Here is a 16,779-nt window from a genome sequence, read left to right as displayed (position 1 = left end):
GGAAAAACGGCAGCCAATTTGCAGACAGCAAGGTACTTGAGACAGCAATGTGATAAGGGCCAGAATTTTTGTCAAATGTTAAGGATAAACACTGGATACTGGAATGTGACCCAACTCCTGTGTATACCAGTACTGTAGGAATAATTGCTTGGTTGAGTTCTCCAACTTTCGTTCTGCAGGACTTGGAATAAAGAAAATTATGAAAATTTAAGTAGCACACGACACAACGTATCTTGCATGTTTAACAGTATTTAATGTAAGTTTAGCACCACACCAATGTTTGTAGACTTTTCCTTCAAGTATCATCCTTAAAGGAACTTACTGTGCACAAAAGAACAAGTGATTAAACATAAACAATTTTGTTTAGAACATGGTTTCATTTATTGAAGGCAAAGCTGATTCCAGCAATTGCTGCACAAGTTCTTACACAAAAAAGACATGAACACAAAAGCTTAGAACAGAAACCATTTTTTCAAGGGCCCTATAATCTTTCTTGCAGTGCTCCTGTTCCCCAGAAATATAATTATTCCAAACAGCATACATGCATGCAGGTTGTCAACTCATGCCCTGGTACTTCTGCTAACCTTCTGGGACTTGTCAGCTCAGTGAACAGACTTGGGGTGCAGCGAGGTGATTAAGTACCAGAGTAGTTTTAGAGTTAGGTGACCAGAGCAGAACAGTGGAATGTTTCAGTGGGTTGGCTGTGGAGCTGCGCTTCTAACTGTGGTGCAGAGCACTGATTTTAAACAAAGACTCTGGAGCGGGGGCTTCTCTTTGTTGTTTTCAATCTCTAAGTCTTTATTACTGTGAAGAGGTTGTTATACACCATTTCCCTCAAAAACAAAAAATGAATTCCTTTTCTCCACTTCGTCCTAGTGTTGCACTGCTTACCCACCTGGCCTGAATGTTCTAGCATCACCCAAGCTTCATACTTTACCCCACAAGCATGAGATATTGGTTTTGAACAGTTCTCAGCAACTCAGACATGTAACTCTTCCATCCCAAATAAACAAATGCATTCCTACAGTTACATCAGCTATTGCCATCAGAAATTCAACTGAAGCCTCAACTGAAAGTGTATTCACTACTGTGATTTAAAGAATGGCTTTAACAGGCATGTTCCATGTGACTCTGCAAACGATACATTCAGATCTCTTCACAAAGCTCAAAAAGGACAGAAATGTTTCGTTACATTCAAGAGCCTGAAACTTTTATTGGTATGATGACCACAGTGTATGACCCATGCTTTTCGTTTTCAGTTTTAAATTGTAAATGGGAGTAGCAGGTGGCCACAAGCAGCAACAAACAGCCACAAGTACAAGTGGCCCACTTACTCAGTCACACACACCTGCTTTGTGCCCCGTTTTGCTGAACCAGCAGCATTGCTGGACCCTTTTTCCACTTTGAAAGACACTGCCAAATTGGGAATAAAAATTACCATCAGACAGAAGCCGACAAAAGCTGTTCTTATCTAGTAATTAAAAGAAGCCTGAACTAGAACTAAATAGATAAATTAACCCTTTCAAGGTTGGTATGCTATAGTAAAATTTATAGCTACTGTTATAATCAAAAACCACTAATTTAAAATTCTTAGCAATTACTGCTTTTTTTGTTTTAAGCAGAGCTCTCTGCTGCACGTCTTATCACCATTTTAGCTAGGATTGCTACAGAACAGTATCACAAGTATTTAATATTGTAATTACTACTGCAGCTATTGACATTAACCACTAGTTTTTCCTTTTAAAAAAATCTATTAGCTAAAGGTGCAGTGATGTGAAGCTGTTTTCAAACACACAAAACCCTTGCCTGTCTGAAAAGTTGCCTTCATATAAATTCACTAACAGAATGCCTCCACACATCCTTATGTAATAGGTTTGAGGAAAGCTAACAAATGGGCCAGTGTCACTACATTTAGAGATTACAAGCACACCTGTTCCTTAACAGAGCAGAAAATGATCACTCTCAAAAACCAAGATGATAAGAGGATTTAAAAAAACGTAACCACGTCCTCACCAGCAGAGCATTCATTAGCTGATTCTCCTCTTTTTTTTACAATGCAACACCACTTCAGCCCACTTGACTTTTCATTCCCCATCTCATCTCTCTTTATTACCCAACTGTATTAGAGATGTATAAAATGGAGAAGAACGCAGGAGATCTTTGACCAGAATCAAGTGTTTAGGAGATAACTGAGTGAGGCAGGTGATGGACCTTCCTCTGGAAGTGACAGGAAGCATGTAATGTTCTTTTTTATTTTTTCCTCAGCAGCAGCTTTGTGCACACGCAGCACTGGTGGAGTGCTTACGCCCTCTCAACAGCAAGAAAACACAGAGAAGAGAGGGCTGCCACCTGCAGGGGACCGTGGGTTGTAATGCAAACCCAACATGCCTTGAGTTGTGTAACCTGGATTCACCGGTCATGCCATTGTGCCTCTCAGTGTGGTGGGTTCAGTGTGCCGAGTCCTCGCTGTTGTTTCTGTTTCTGCTGCATTAGCAGCTGCTCCAGTGCAGAGGGTCCAGGATGCATCATTGAACTTGACCAGATTGACTGAAAAGGGGAGAGGGGAAATGAACAAACCTGTTATTATGGAAATTTGACAGCCCATAAAAAAATATTTTTGAGTAAAGGAATGAGTATAGACAGAGAGTGCACATTCCAATTAATAGAACAACTGTCATAGCATTATAAAGCACAGAAACAGACCCTTTGGTCCAACTCATCTGGCCACAAGCAGCAACAAACAGCCACAAGTACAAGTGGCCCACTTACTCAGTCACACACACCTGCTTTGTGCCCCGTTTTGCTGAACCAGCAGCATTGCTGGACCCTTTTTCCACTTTGAAAGACACTGCCAAATTGGGAATAAAAATTGCCATCAGACAGAAGCCAACAAAAGCTGTTCTTATCTAGTAATTAAAGAAGCCTGAACTAGAACGAAATAGATAAATTAACCCTTTCAAGGTTGGTGTGCTATAGTAAAATGTATAGCTACTGTTATAATCAAAAACCACTAATTTAAAATTCTTAGCAATTACTGCTTTTTTTGTTTTAAGCAGAGCTCTCTGCTGCACGTCTTATCACCATTTTAGCGAGGATTGCTACAGAACAGTATCGCAAGTATTTAATATTGTAATTACTACTGCAGCTATTGACATTGCCACACATCCCAATCTGACCTAATCTGACTTGCCAGCATGTGGCCCATAGCCCTATCACCCCTTCCTATACATATATCCATACAGGTGCATTTTAAATGCTGTATTTGTACCAGCCTCCACCACATCCTCTGGCAGCTTATTCCATATACCCACCACCCTTTGCGTGAAAAAGTCACCCCTCAGGTCCATTTTAAAATCTTTCCTTTTTAAGAAACCTTCCCAAGTCCAATTTCAGACTAGGTAAATATACAGTGTTTGACTAGCAATCTCACATCTAATTTAGCCCCAAAATAATAGTTTACTGGAATTGTAGTCTTAGTAGCTGGATCATTTAATTACTATTAAAAAAAAATCCCACAAGAGTAATGGTATTCCAGAAGGAACAAATAAATTTATATTGTTATAGCATCTTTTACATCTGAGAGGCATATTTCACAGCAGAAAAGGGTGCTGATTGTTTAGAAAGTCAACTCTGGGTTCAAATGTGATTGTGACAGCTGATTCAATTGTGATTTTCAAAAGGAAGCTGCATAATTATGGAGGAGGAAAAATTTTCAGGGTGGTAAGGAAAAAGGTATGGACTAAGACGAGTTGGGTTGTACTTGCAGAGGGAGACGCCGGGCTGATGGCTTATGTGCTATAACTATTGATTTATTTTTTTTAAAAAAAGATCTCTAATGTAGGGGAAAAAAAAGAAGCCAATTTGCACATACCAAGATGCCACAAACAATGAAGACAGTTAATTAGATGAGCTGCTCTGGTTCTGGTGACTGAGAAGTGTTAACCACCTAATTGTATTTATTTCTGCATTCATCCTTGAAAAAAACTTAGATAAGTTATTTGAAACCAGCACCTTATATTTGGCCTTCTATTCCAAAGATCAAAATATAATGATCAAAATACACAAGCAGGGGTGGTGAGGGAACTTGCACCTAACTTATGGCACAGTGGTTAGCACTGCTGCCTCACAGCACCCGAGACCCGGGTTCAGTTCTCGCCTCAGGCGATTGACTGTGTGGAGTTTGCACGTTCTCCCCGTGTCTGCGTGGGTTTCCTCCGGGTGCTCCGGTTTCCTCCCACAGTCCAAAGATGTGCAGGTCAGGTGAACTGGCCATGCTAAATTGCCCGTAGTGTTAGATAAGGGGTAAGTGTAGGGGTATGGGTGGGCTACGCTTCGGCGGGTCGGTGTGGACTTGTTGGGCCGAAGGGCCTGTTTCCACACTAATGTAATCTAATCCAGAAAGTCTAATCTAAAAATGGATAAATACACTGGGAAAAATTAATTTTGGGGCAATCAGAAAAAAAAGTTGCCCTCATAAGTGAAACTGAGATTTTGATAGCACTTGCACCTTTTCAACATTTGTGGCTGTTAAGCTGTTAAGACTTCTCAATGAGTTTAATCAGCAGCAAGTTCAGGAGGGAAGCAGCCTATGAGGAGAGTAGCAGTGAGATAATGAGTGGTGTTTCTGAACAAAGTTAGTAAAACTGGGGAAAGAAGAGTCAACTGGTAGTAGAAGGTTGGGCAAAATCTGCCAGGTAAAGCAAGAAGTGAGTGGCTGCAAAGTGACATGGGGGAAAGGCAAGGGGAAAGAGGGCAGAAGCAGGTGACTGCAAAGTGGTGGTGGTGGGGGGGGGGGGGGGGGGGGCGGAGATGGAGATGGAGGGCAGAAGATTGTTAGCCAAGAAAGAATATTTGGCTAACTGGCAGCCAGTGAAACCTGAAGTTACAAGTCAGGAATTCCTTGCAATTTAATGTACTCTTTATGAAGTGTGCCAGATATTGAAAAAAAAACTGTTGGTGCTAATTTATGTCTGTTGTCTTGTTCCAATTTAAAGCTGGTGTCCAGGAAATACAAGCTTTCCTTGTACTTATGTTTAAGATTATTGAGGGTTGATTAGTGAAGTTATGAAGAATAATTCTAATTTGGCTGAGTGTCCAAATACCACATTACAATAACTACATGACTATGTCTCACCTAATGAAGGAGCTCACAAAAATCAAAAGTAGCTCCTGAAACTAAAAAAACAGCCCCAGAAAATCAAAACGTAGCCCTCAGGAAATCTCAAGAGTCATAGACAGAACATGTTCAGCATGGTAACAGACCCTTTGATCGAACTTGTCCATGCCCACCAGATATCCTAAATTAATCCAGTCCCATTTGCCAGCATTTGGCCTATATCCCTCTAAACCCTTCCTATCCATGTACTCATCCAGATGGGTTTTAAATGTTGTTACTGCATCAACCTCCACTACATCCCTTGCCATCTCATTTCGTACACACATGACCCTCTGCATGAAAAAGTTGCCTTTAGGTATCTTAAATCTTTTCCCTCTGACCTTAAACCTATGCTCTCTAGTTATAGATCCCCCGACCTTGGGATAAAGACCATGGCTACTTACCCTATCCATGCCCCTCATGACTTCTATTAGGTCACCCCTCAGCCTCCGACACTTTAGGGAAAATAGTTCCAGCCAAATTCGGCCTTTCCCTTTCACTCTAACTCTCCAACCCCAGCTTGTTTTCTTTTCTGCACGCTTTCAACATCTTTCCTATAGCAGGGAGACGAGAACTGAACACAGTATTCCAGAAGTGACCTAACCAATGTCCTGTACAGCTACAACATGACATGCCAAATTCTATATTCAATGCACCGATTAACAAATGCAAATGTATCAAATGCCTTTTTCACTACCCTGTCTGTGACTCCCAAACTATGAACCTGCACCTCCTAAAGGTTCCTTCAAGGTGGAGCCGTCAAAAAAAACTATTTTGACCCATGATCTATAGCTGTCAATTTGACCAGCTACTCCACCCTCTCTTTGATGCCTTGATCCCAAATCCATATTCTTTCCTATTCCTGCATTCTCCCAATATGGTCCACCACTGTTCCCTCAAGTCTCAAGACACAAATGTAGTTGGCATGATGGATTTTGCAATTCATTATCAGATCAAGATGAATATGAAGGTACCAGCAGACCAATTCTCCTCTCTTAAATCTACCTGATATTTCAGAATTGTCTGTAAAAAGAACCTCGGGCCTCTCCATTATCAGCAGTCTTCTTAAACCACAGTTCTCTGCACTCACAGCTCAAATACCTAATGTGTGGAGATCGTGAATTTCTGAGACCATCGGTTCAGCTGTTTCTGCTGCTCAAATACCTTAGCATTTTTAACCAAACCGAACTACTCAATCATCCTCTTGCGATACCCTTTAATTTTCAACTCTATTTCTGGAGCTTCCTGCCTCATTCCTTATACTTGACCTAATACCCATGACCTTTGACCTTGTAAGCTACGTCCTCACCTCAAATTTCACCATTTCCCAAACAATTAAACTGTTATTTTCAACCCAAATTTGTACCATCTTTCCTGAAGATTCTTATACATCTCTCCAGATGCCTTTTAAATGTTATAGCTACACCTGGTTCCATCACTTCCTCTGGCAGCTCGTTCCATATATACACCATCCTCAGTGTGAAAAAGATACCCTCAGGTTCTTTTTAAATTTTGGACTCTGCCAGTTGGCTAATTTCCCTATCCATGCTCCTCAGATTATAAACCTCTAAGGTCAACCATCAGTCCTTCTCCCATGACTGATCATGGAACATTTACCTTATCTGTTCTGCAATCTTTGACACAGGTTACTATAACACCATTTCTAATATGCCCAATTAGTTATTCAGCTGTCTAGTTTACTGTCTAATCATAGCCAGAGTATCTCTAGTAACAGCTTCTTCTCCACTCTTTATACAAGTCTCTAGGACATTTTTGTGCCATCTTCTGTACGTTAACCACAATGCTGCCCATTTGGCAGCATCATCCACTGATACAAGTAGTTCTTCTGTAACATGATGGTTGTATCCTTGTGCAAATCCACTTTACAGAAAAATTGCACTTTAGAAACAGCGCTTAAAGTGTTGGCAATGTAAGTGCATTATAGCCAATGCACTTTTAAAAATTCGAGCTTTAGAAACAGTGTCCCTAATTCGTCAATCACAACAACAAATTCACATTAACAAAATGTGTGTTACAGCAGAACGATCTGTATGGATTAGCTACCAAACATATGCTGATGACATTCAGCTCTATTTCTTCATTGTGGTTAGGCAAAACCTTGGCTGACATCCATTTTCGGATGAGCTACAATTTCCTTTAGCTAAATATCAAGAATGAAGCCACCACAGACTGTACCTTTGCCATCAATTCCATTCCCCATCCTGTCTTAGGATGAGTCAACATCAGTTGCAATCTTGGCATCCTATTCAATCAAGTTTAGTTTTTAAATCCACATACTCTCCTTGAAACCAAACACCTACTTTCACCACTTTGAAGTCACCTACTTCTGTCTCAGCCATCCCCTGCTGAGACCCTCATTAATGTCTTTGCCACTTCCAGACTTTACATGTGTTGGGCACTACTGTGAAACTATCCCCACGTGATAGTGAGCCTGCAGCCTGTATTACAGTCTGCTTTATTATCTACGATACCATTGTCATAGTCCATTATGTTTCAATGCCTGTTGTGTGGGGAATTCACTGATGTCAGATTGGGCTGCTATAACTAGCCTCAACATTTCAGTCACAGCAGCCGATATCACCGCCTGTGTCCCTGCTAACTTCATCTGCGGGAAGTCCATCCAACTCCAGCTCCTCGAAAACTACGTCAGGGAACTGGAGCTAGATGGACTTCAGATCATTCAGGAGGCAGAGGGGGTTATTGAGAGGAGTTACAGGGAGGTTGTCGCACCTCAGGTACAAGACAAAGGCAGATGGGTCACAGTCATCGGACAGAAAGGGAACAAGCAGACAGTGCAGAGATCCCCTGTGGCCGTTCCCCTCAATAACAAGTATACCATTTTGGATACTGTTGCGGTGAACAACTTATCAGGGTTCAGCCATGGAGTACAGGTCTCTTGGCACAGTCTGTCCCTGTTGCTCATAAGGGAAAGGGGGAAAGAGGAGCAGAGCATTACTCCCTGGCGATTCCATAGTTAAGGAGACAGACAGAAGGTTCTGTGGGAACAAGAGAGACTCTCAGTTGGTATGCTTCCTCCCAGGTGCCAGGGCTCGTAATGTCTCACATCGGGTTTTTGGGATTCTTGAGGGAGAGGGGGAGCAGCCCCAAGTTGTGGTCCACATAGGCATAACGACATAGGTAAGAAAAGGGGTGGGGATTTCAGTCAGAAATTCAGGTAGCTGGGGTGGAGGGTTTTAGATACCTGCATGATTGGGGCTTATTCTGGGATAGGTAGGACCTCTACAAACAGGATGGTCTATACCTGAACCACAGCAGTACCAAATCCTGGCAGGGATATTTCCTAATGCTCTTTGGGAGGGTTTAAATTAATCAGCAGGAAGATGAGAACCTAAATGGTAGTTCCAGGGTCCAGGAGATTGACAGTAGTGAGGTCAGAAATAAGGTTGCAAGAAGGCACCAGCAAGTAGGAAGGTAGTTTAAAGTGTGTCTACTTCAATGCCAGGAGTATCCGGAATAAGGTAGGTGAACTTGTAGCAAGGGCTGGTACCTGGGATTTCAAAGTTGTGGCCATTCAGAGACATGGGTAAAGTACGGACAGGAATGGCTGTTGCAGGTTCGGGATTTAGATGTTTCAGTAAGAACAGAGAAGATAGTAAAAAAAGGGGGGGGGGGGGGGGGGGGGGTGGCATTATTAGCCAAGGACAGTATTATGATGGTAGAAAGGGCGCTGGCGGACCCGTTTGCTGAGGTAGCATGGGCTGAGGTTAGAAACAGGAAAGGAAAGGTAACCCTATTGGGAGTTTTCTATAAGCCCCTGAATAGTTGCAGAGATATAGAGGAAAGGAAAGGAGAAGAGCTAGAATAACAGGATAGTTGTTATGGGGGCCTTTAACTTTCCAAATATTGACTGGGAATACAAGAGTTTGAGTACTTTAGATAGGTTAGTTTTTGTCCAATATGTGCATGAGGGTTTCCTGACACATTATGTAGACAGGTCAACAAGAGGGAAGTCACATTGGATTTGGTACTGGATAATGAACCCGGCCAGGTGTTAAGATTTGCAGCTAATCGAGCACTTTGGTGATAGTAACCACAATTTGGTTATGGTTACTTTAGTGAGGGAAAAGGATAGGTACATACCGCAGGGCAAAAGTTAGCTGGGGGAAATGTAATTATAATGCAATTAGGCAAGATTTAGGATGCATGGGATGAGGAAGGAAACTGCAGGCGATGGTCAAATTGAAATATGGAGCTTATTCAAGGTACAGCTGCTGCGTGCCCATGATAAGTATGTACCTGTCAGGCAGGGAGGAAGTGGTCAAGTGAGGGAGCTGTGGTTTACTAAAGAAGTAGAATCTCTTGTCAAGAGGAAGAAGGTGGCTTTTGTCAGGATGAGATGTGAAGGCTCAGTTAGGGTGCTTGAGAGTTACAAGTTAGCCAGGAAAGACCTAAAAAGAGAGCTAAGAAGAGACAGAAGGGGGCATGAGAAGTTGTTGGCAGACAGGATTAAGGAAAACCCTAAGGCTTTCTATAGGTATATCAGGAATGAAAAGAATAACGAGGGTAAGATTAGGGCCAATCAAGGACAGTAGTGGGAAGTTGTGCGTGGGGTCCAAGGAGATAGGAGAAGTGCTAAATAAATTTTTTGTCAGTATTCATACTGGAAACAGACAATGTCGTTGAGTAGAATACTGAGATACAAGCTACCAGACTAGATAGGATTGAGGTTCACAAGGAGGAGATGTTAGCAATTCTGGAAAGTATGAAAATAGTTAAGTCCCCTGGGCCAGATGGGATTTATCCTAGGATTCTCTGGGAAGCCAGGGAGAAGGGTGCAGAGCCTTTGGCTTTGATCTTTATGTCATCATTGTCCACAGGAATAGTGCCAGAAGACTGGAGGATAGCAAATGTTGTGCCTTTGTTCAAGGGGAGTAGAGACAACCCTGGAAATTATAGACCAGTAAGCCTTACTTCGGTTGTGGGTAAAGTGTTGGAAAAGGTTATAAGAGATAGGATTTATAATCATCTAGAAAGGAATACGTTGATTAGGAATAGTCAACATAGTTTTGTGAACGGTAGGTTGTGCCTCACAAATCTTGATGAGTTCTTTGAGAAGGTGATCAAATAGGTGGATGAGGGTAGAGCGGTTGATATGCTATATATGGATTTCAGTAAGGTGTTTGATAAGATTACCCACAATAGGCTATTGCACAAAATATGGAGGGTGATTTAGTGTTTTGGATCAGAAATCGGTTCGCTGAAAGAAGACAGAAGGAGGTAGTTCACCCTGGAGTTCAGTTACTAATGTACTGCAAGGATCTGTTTTGGGGCTACTGTTGTTCGTCGTTTTTATAAATGACCTGGATAAGGGCGTAGCAGGATAGGTTAGTAAAAATTGCGAATGATACCAAGGTCAGTGGAAGTTGTGGGTTGTGCTGGAGGATGTTGCAGGTTTGACAGACATAGATAAGCTGCAGAGCTGGGCTGAGGGATGGCAAATGGAGTTTAATGCAAAAAAGTGTGAGGTGATTCACTTTGGAAGGAGCAACAGGAATAGGAGTGTACTGGGCTAATTGTAAGATCCTTGGTCATGTAGATGAGCAAAGAGATCTTGGTGCCCATGTACACAGATCCCTGCAAGTTGCCACCCAGTTTGATAGGGTTATTAAGAAGGCATACAGTGTGTTAGCTTTTATTGGTACAGGGATTGGGTTTCAGACGCATGAGGTTATGTTGCAACTCTTAACTCTGGTGTGGCCACATTTGGAGTATTGCGTACAGTTCTGGTCACCACATTATTGGAAGGGTGTGGAAGCATTGGAAAGGGTTCAGAGAGATCTACTAGGATGTTGCCTGTTATGGAGGGAAGGTCTTATGGGGAAAGATTGAGGGACTTGAGGCTGTTTTCGTTGGAGAGAAAGTTGAGAGGTGACTTAATTGAGACATATAAGATAATCACAGGGTTAGATAGGGTGGACAGTGACAGCCTTTTTCCTCAGATGGTGATGGCTAGCAAGAAGAGATGTAGCTTTAAATTGAGGGGTGAAAGATATAGGACAGATATCAGAGGTAGTTTCTTTACTCAGTAGTATGGACATGCTACGCCCTACCTGCAACAGTAGTAGACTCGCCAACTTTGAGGGCGTTTAAATGGTCAGTGGATAAACATATGGATGAAAATGGAATAGCATAGGTTAGATGAGCTTCAGATTGGTTCCACAGGTTGGCACAAAAAATTGGGGGCCGAAGGGCCTGTACGGCGCTGCAATGCTCTATGTTCTAAATCTCAGTGTCAGTCATCATCCTCTGATCAGGAAAGCAAAATAGGAATCAGGGTAGGACTAAGGAAGGAATCCGTCAAGTATCATACCTTGAAACTGTCCATGAGCAATGTGGACGAGTCATCCAGTGTGGTGTCTGGGGCAGCCCACGTGTTGCTAGGTGTACCACCCTGATGCCAGGTATTGTCTGAAGAGGAAGATGCAGCAGGTAGATAGTCCAGGCCAAATCCACTCATTACTGTGATTTTTTAAAAAGAAACAGAAAAAGGGCAAGATTAAATATAATGTATGTTAAAGATTATTTTAACATACATTCTAAAAGGTTGAAAATACTAGCGATGGGTTGACTTGATAGTCAATATTATATTTAGCTTACATTGCTACTAAAATGAAGGTGAAATATTAAGATCACAAATAAACGCTGCATAGGAAAAGGATAATTATTTCAGTTTAGATTTCTCTCCCTTTGATCTATTGCGTAGTTAAAATATTCATCATATTAAGTGATATATCTGTAATGAAAATTTATTTTTATACAGCACTTTATCACATTAAGATGACTGAAAGTGCTTCATGCAAAGAACGGATTTTGGAAGCACATGACCACTGAGGTTTAAGTTAGCATGACAGCCATTCTGCACCAATTTCATCTCAATTGTTTGTGGAATGTATGATTAAATAATTTGGGCCTTTTTGGTGTTTGCAGCAATGGTATTCAGCACATAAGAAGTCTCTGTTCTTTGAATAGCACTATATGACATTTAACATTCAGATCAGTGGGCAGATAGTGATTCAGGACGTTAAGGATATAATTTAATTTGTTTATTATTGCTGCAGTCAAGAGAAAATGATAACTTGTGCCTTTAAAGACAGTTTCTTGACGGCTTGTTAAAGTTTTAAATTCTTTTATTTTCCTGACCATCCGTTGATCTAAAATTATTGTTTAATCTCAGGCCACCTTTCCTTATGGAAATATTCAGCCTGTCAGGAAACCCAAATTAACATTCACCTTACCTGAATTATTTCACCATTTTCAACATCCACTCATTATCAGGCTCAATAACTTATATGGTTCAGTCTGTGGACTGTATAGCGAACCATTTAAAAAGAAACATGCATAGGTTACAGGCAACAGAAATTGTTTATTAACTTTAGACTTCTACAAACGGAACTGAACTCAGTTCCAAAAACCTTAGGAGGCCTTTTCTAAACATAGCTAAGCATTCCATTAAAGAAGCAAGAAGACAGCAATATTTGAGGATGTTATGTACTTTACCTGGCTTATCAGTACGTTTCATGTTCCAGCGGTCAGCCAGCCTCCTCTCACTGTTATCAGGTGTTCCAATCGGTCCAAAGCCAGAGAATGAGTTCTGGTTGTGAGTTGGAGGAGAACTTGGTAGGCTGCTGGGATTAGAGGAGTGTGGAGACTGGCTTGCTGGTGTTGAATGATCTATTATTTGAAGAAACATGTGTAGAAAGAACACAAAAATAGCAAGTGAGAATTCTTGCACCCAAACCTGTAATAGTTCCACTAAGGATGAAAGAAAAGGGGTACCATTTTATTAGCATGGACTTATGGATTGAATTTGAACCTAGATTTTAGGAATTGAAACTTAGTCAGTTAATTACTAAGATGTTTATTGGTGTATTGAGTTTTTAAAAATGCGATCTTATTACTTTTCCATGAACAAAATGGAAATTAGTGTCCTTAATTAATTGATTACATGGAGAAAGTGAGGACTGCAGATGCTGGAGATCAGAGCTGAAAAATGTGTTGCTGGAAAAGCGCAGGTCAGGCAGCAGCCAAGGAGGAGAATCGACATTTCGGGCATAAGCCCTTCTTCAGGAAGTGACTGATTACATGATCAATTAGATAATTACTGCAGGGATTAATAAAATGGAAATAGTCTATATCCTTGATCAACTTTTAAATAGTGTGATTGGAAACAGCATCTCACTTGCAGCTACTCAAAATCATGAAAGGAACATTTTTAGTTGTGAAGTGTTTCACAGTTCTTTATCTTTGCAGTAAGCAAAGACTGCATCTTAAACACTAACCTGAGCTGGCAGGAAGAGAAGGGGACCAAGGGTTTCCATCAAATAGTGAGTAGCAGGAGGCCTCATGAAATGCTTGGGGTAGTGCATTCTCTGATTTCCCACTTGGTGCTAAATTCTTGCCATAAACCTCACTGAAGATGCTGTTATTCTGAGAGTTCTCCTGAAAGCAACCGGAAGAATGTAATAAGATCATTAGAAATGGCATGCTATTAGAATATTAAAGTTAAGACATCATTCCAATGGTACGTTTCATAACTATCGTCACCTGTGTCTACATTTCAGCTTGAATTTCCTCACCTGATGCAAGTAACTAACATCTGAGCTAAGCTGGCACTTGCAAAGAAATCAAAATAAAATCAAGCTAAAAGTAAATACATATCTTCATACAACTTTCTTTTTATAGAAAAGCATTACTTCTCTATGCAAACTTTATAATATAATGTTGTTCTTAGGTGATTCTATTCCTGTGTGGCTACCAGAGTCAAGTTGCAATAGCGTAAATGAAACCAGAAATACCAGTAGAGTACTGAACTAAAGATGCAGAGTAAAGTTTGCAATATACATCTTAACACAAAAATTACCTCCATGAAGTACTGTTGATTAAATAAGTGTATTTTATTTCACAGAATCAATCCTGGCATTTAGGAAACAGGAGGAGAAAAGGCACACAGTTTGCCCTAGTTTACTCAGAGGAACTTAATGACTAAATAGAACATAGAACACTATAGCACAGAACAGGCCCTTCAGCCCACGATATTGTGCCGACCACTGATCCTCATGTATGCACCCTCAAATTTCTGTGACCATATGCATGTCCAGCAGTCTCTTAAATGTCCCCAATAACCTTGCTTCCACAATTGCTGCTGGCAACACATTCCATGCTCTCTCAACTTTCTGTACAAAGAACCTGCCTCTGACATCCCCTCTATACTTTCCTCCAACCAGCTTAAAACTATGACCCCTCTTGTTAGCCATTTCTGCCCTGGGAAATAGTCTCTGACTATCGACTCTATCTATGCCTCTCATTATCTTGTATACCTCAATAAGGTCCCCTCTCCTCCTCCTTTTCTCCAATGAAAAAAGTCCGAGCTCAGTCAACTTCTCTTCATAAGATAAGCCCTCCAGTCCAGGCAGCATCCTGGTAAACCTCCTCTGAACCCTCTCCAAAGCATCCATATCTTTCCTATAATAGGGCGATCAGAACTGGATGCAGTATTCCAAGTGTGGTCTAACCAAAGTTTTATAAAGCTGCAACAAGCTCCAGACTTTATAAAAGATCTTAAAGTAAGGGAACACTTAGGAAGCAGCGATCATAATATGGTAGAGTTCAGTCTGCAGTTTGAAAGAGAGAAGGCAAAATCGGATGTAATGATGTTACAGTTAAATAAAGGTAATAACGAGGGCACGAGAAAGGAACTGATGAAAATCGACTGGAAGCAGAGCCGAGCGGGGAAGACAGTAGAGCAAAAATGGCAGGAGTTTGTAGGTATAATTGAGGACACTACAGAGGTTCATCCCCAAGAAAAGAAAGATCATCCGGGGAGGGATTAGACAGCCATGGCTGACAAAGGAAGTCAGGAAATGTATCAAAGAAAAAGAGAGATCCTATAAAGTGGCCAAGAGCAGTGGGAAATCAGAATATTGGGAAGGCTACAAAAACAAACAGAGGATAACAAAGAGAGAAATAAGGAAGGAGAGGATCAAATATGAAGGTAGGCTAGCCAGTAATATTAGAAATGATAGTAAAAGTTTCTTTCAATACATAAGAAACAAACAACAGGCAAAAGTAGACATTGGGCCACTTCAAACTGATGCTGGAAGGCTAGTGATGGGAGATAAGGAAATGGCTGGAGAACTTAACAAGTACTTTGCGTCAGTCTTCACAGTGGAAGACATGAGTAATATCCCAACAATTAAAAGGGAGTCAGGGGGCTGAGTTGAGTATGGTTGCCATTACAAAAGAGATAGTGCGAGAAAAGCAAAAAGGTCTTAAAATTGACAAATCTCCTGGCCCCAATGGGCTACATCCTAGAGTTCTGAGGGAGGTGGCTGAGGAAATAGCGGAGGCGTTGGTTGAGATCTTTCAAAAGTCACTGGAGTCAGGGAAAGTCCCGGATGATTGGAAGATTGCTGTAGTAACCCCCTTGTTCAAGAAAGGATCAAGACAAAAGATGGAAAATTATAGGCCAATTAGCCTAACCTCGGTTGTTGGTAAAATTCTAGAATCCATCATTAAGGATGAGGTTTCTAAATTCTTGGAAGAGCAGGGTCAGATTAGAACAAGTCAAGATGGATTTAGTAAGGGGAGGTCGTGCCTGACAAACCTGTTAGAATTCTTTGAAGAGGTGACAAATAGGTTAGACCAGGGAAACCCAGTGGATGCGGTCTATCTAGACTTCCAAAAGGCCTTTGATAAGGCGCCACACGGGAGGCTGCTGAGTAAGGTGAGGACCCATGGTGTTCGAGGTGAGCTACTGGCATGGATTGAGGATTGGCTGTCTGACAGAAGGCAGAGAGTTGGGATAAAAGGTTCTTTTTTGGAATGGCAGCCGGTGATAAGCGGTGTCCCACAGGGTTCAGTGTTGGGGCCGCAGCTGTTCACGTTATATATTAATGATCTGGATGAAGGGACTGGGGGCATTCTAGCGAAGTTTGCTGATAATACGAAGTTAGGTGGACAAGCAGGTAGTACTGAGGAAGTGGAATTCATTGCCGCGGAGTGCAGTGGAGGCCGGGACGCTAAATGGCTTCAAGGCAGAGATTGATAAATTCTTGATGTCACAAGGAATTAAGGGCTACGGGGAGAATGCTGGTAAGTGGAGTTGAAATGGCCCATCAGCCATGATTAAATGGCGGAGTGGACTCGATGGGCCGAATGGCCTTACTTCCACTCCTTTGTCTTATGGTCTTAACAAGATCTCACGTAATGAAAGCCAAAACACCATATGCTGCTTTCTTAACAATCCTGTCTACTTGGTGGCCATTTTAAGGGATCTATGTACCTGCACACCAACTTCCCTCTGTTCCTCCACACTGCCAAGAATCCTATCCTTAATCCTGTACTCAGCTTTCAAATTCGACCTTCCAAAATGCATCACCTCGCATTTATCCAGGTTGAACTCCAATTGTCACCTCTTAGCCCATCTCTGCAACCGGTCAATGTCCCGTTGTAGCCTACAACAGCCCTCTATACTGTCAACGACAACTCCAACCTTTGTGCCATCTGCAAACTTGCTGACCCATCCTTCAATCCCCTCATTCAAGTCATTAATAAAAATTACAAACAGTAGAGGCCTAAGGACA

General features: G+C 41.5%; 1 protein-coding gene across 3 annotated transcripts in view; it reads right to left on the bottom strand.

Moving 5' to 3' along the window:
• Positions 1 to 233: 233 nt before the first annotated feature.
• The window catches only part of smg7 (SMG7 nonsense mediated mRNA decay factor), a 144,381-nt gene continuing 127,835 nt past the window's right edge, over positions 234 to 16,779 (bottom strand). For all 3 annotated transcript variants that reach the window (XM_072573943.1, XM_072573941.1, XM_072573944.1), the window contains 4 exons: positions 13,477 to 13,636; positions 12,695 to 12,868; positions 11,508 to 11,656; positions 234 to 2,547 (listed from right to left, as the gene is read on the bottom strand). In XM_072573943.1, coding sequence (XP_072430044.1) covers positions 2,434 to 2,547; positions 11,508 to 11,656; positions 12,695 to 12,868; positions 13,477 to 13,636 — 597 coding nt within the window. In that variant the 3' untranslated portion in view covers positions 234 to 2,433. The remainder of the gene's footprint in view (positions 2,548 to 11,507; positions 11,657 to 12,694; positions 12,869 to 13,476; positions 13,637 to 16,779) is intronic.

This window comes from Chiloscyllium punctatum, chromosome 7 (genome assembly GCF_047496795.1).
Source record: "Chiloscyllium punctatum isolate Juve2018m chromosome 7, sChiPun1.3, whole genome shotgun sequence".
NCBI lineage: Eukaryota > Metazoa > Chordata > Chondrichthyes > Orectolobiformes > Hemiscylliidae > Chiloscyllium > Chiloscyllium punctatum.
Note: the sequence above shows the minus strand (reverse complement) of the source record. Positions and strands in the feature narration are given on the sequence as shown.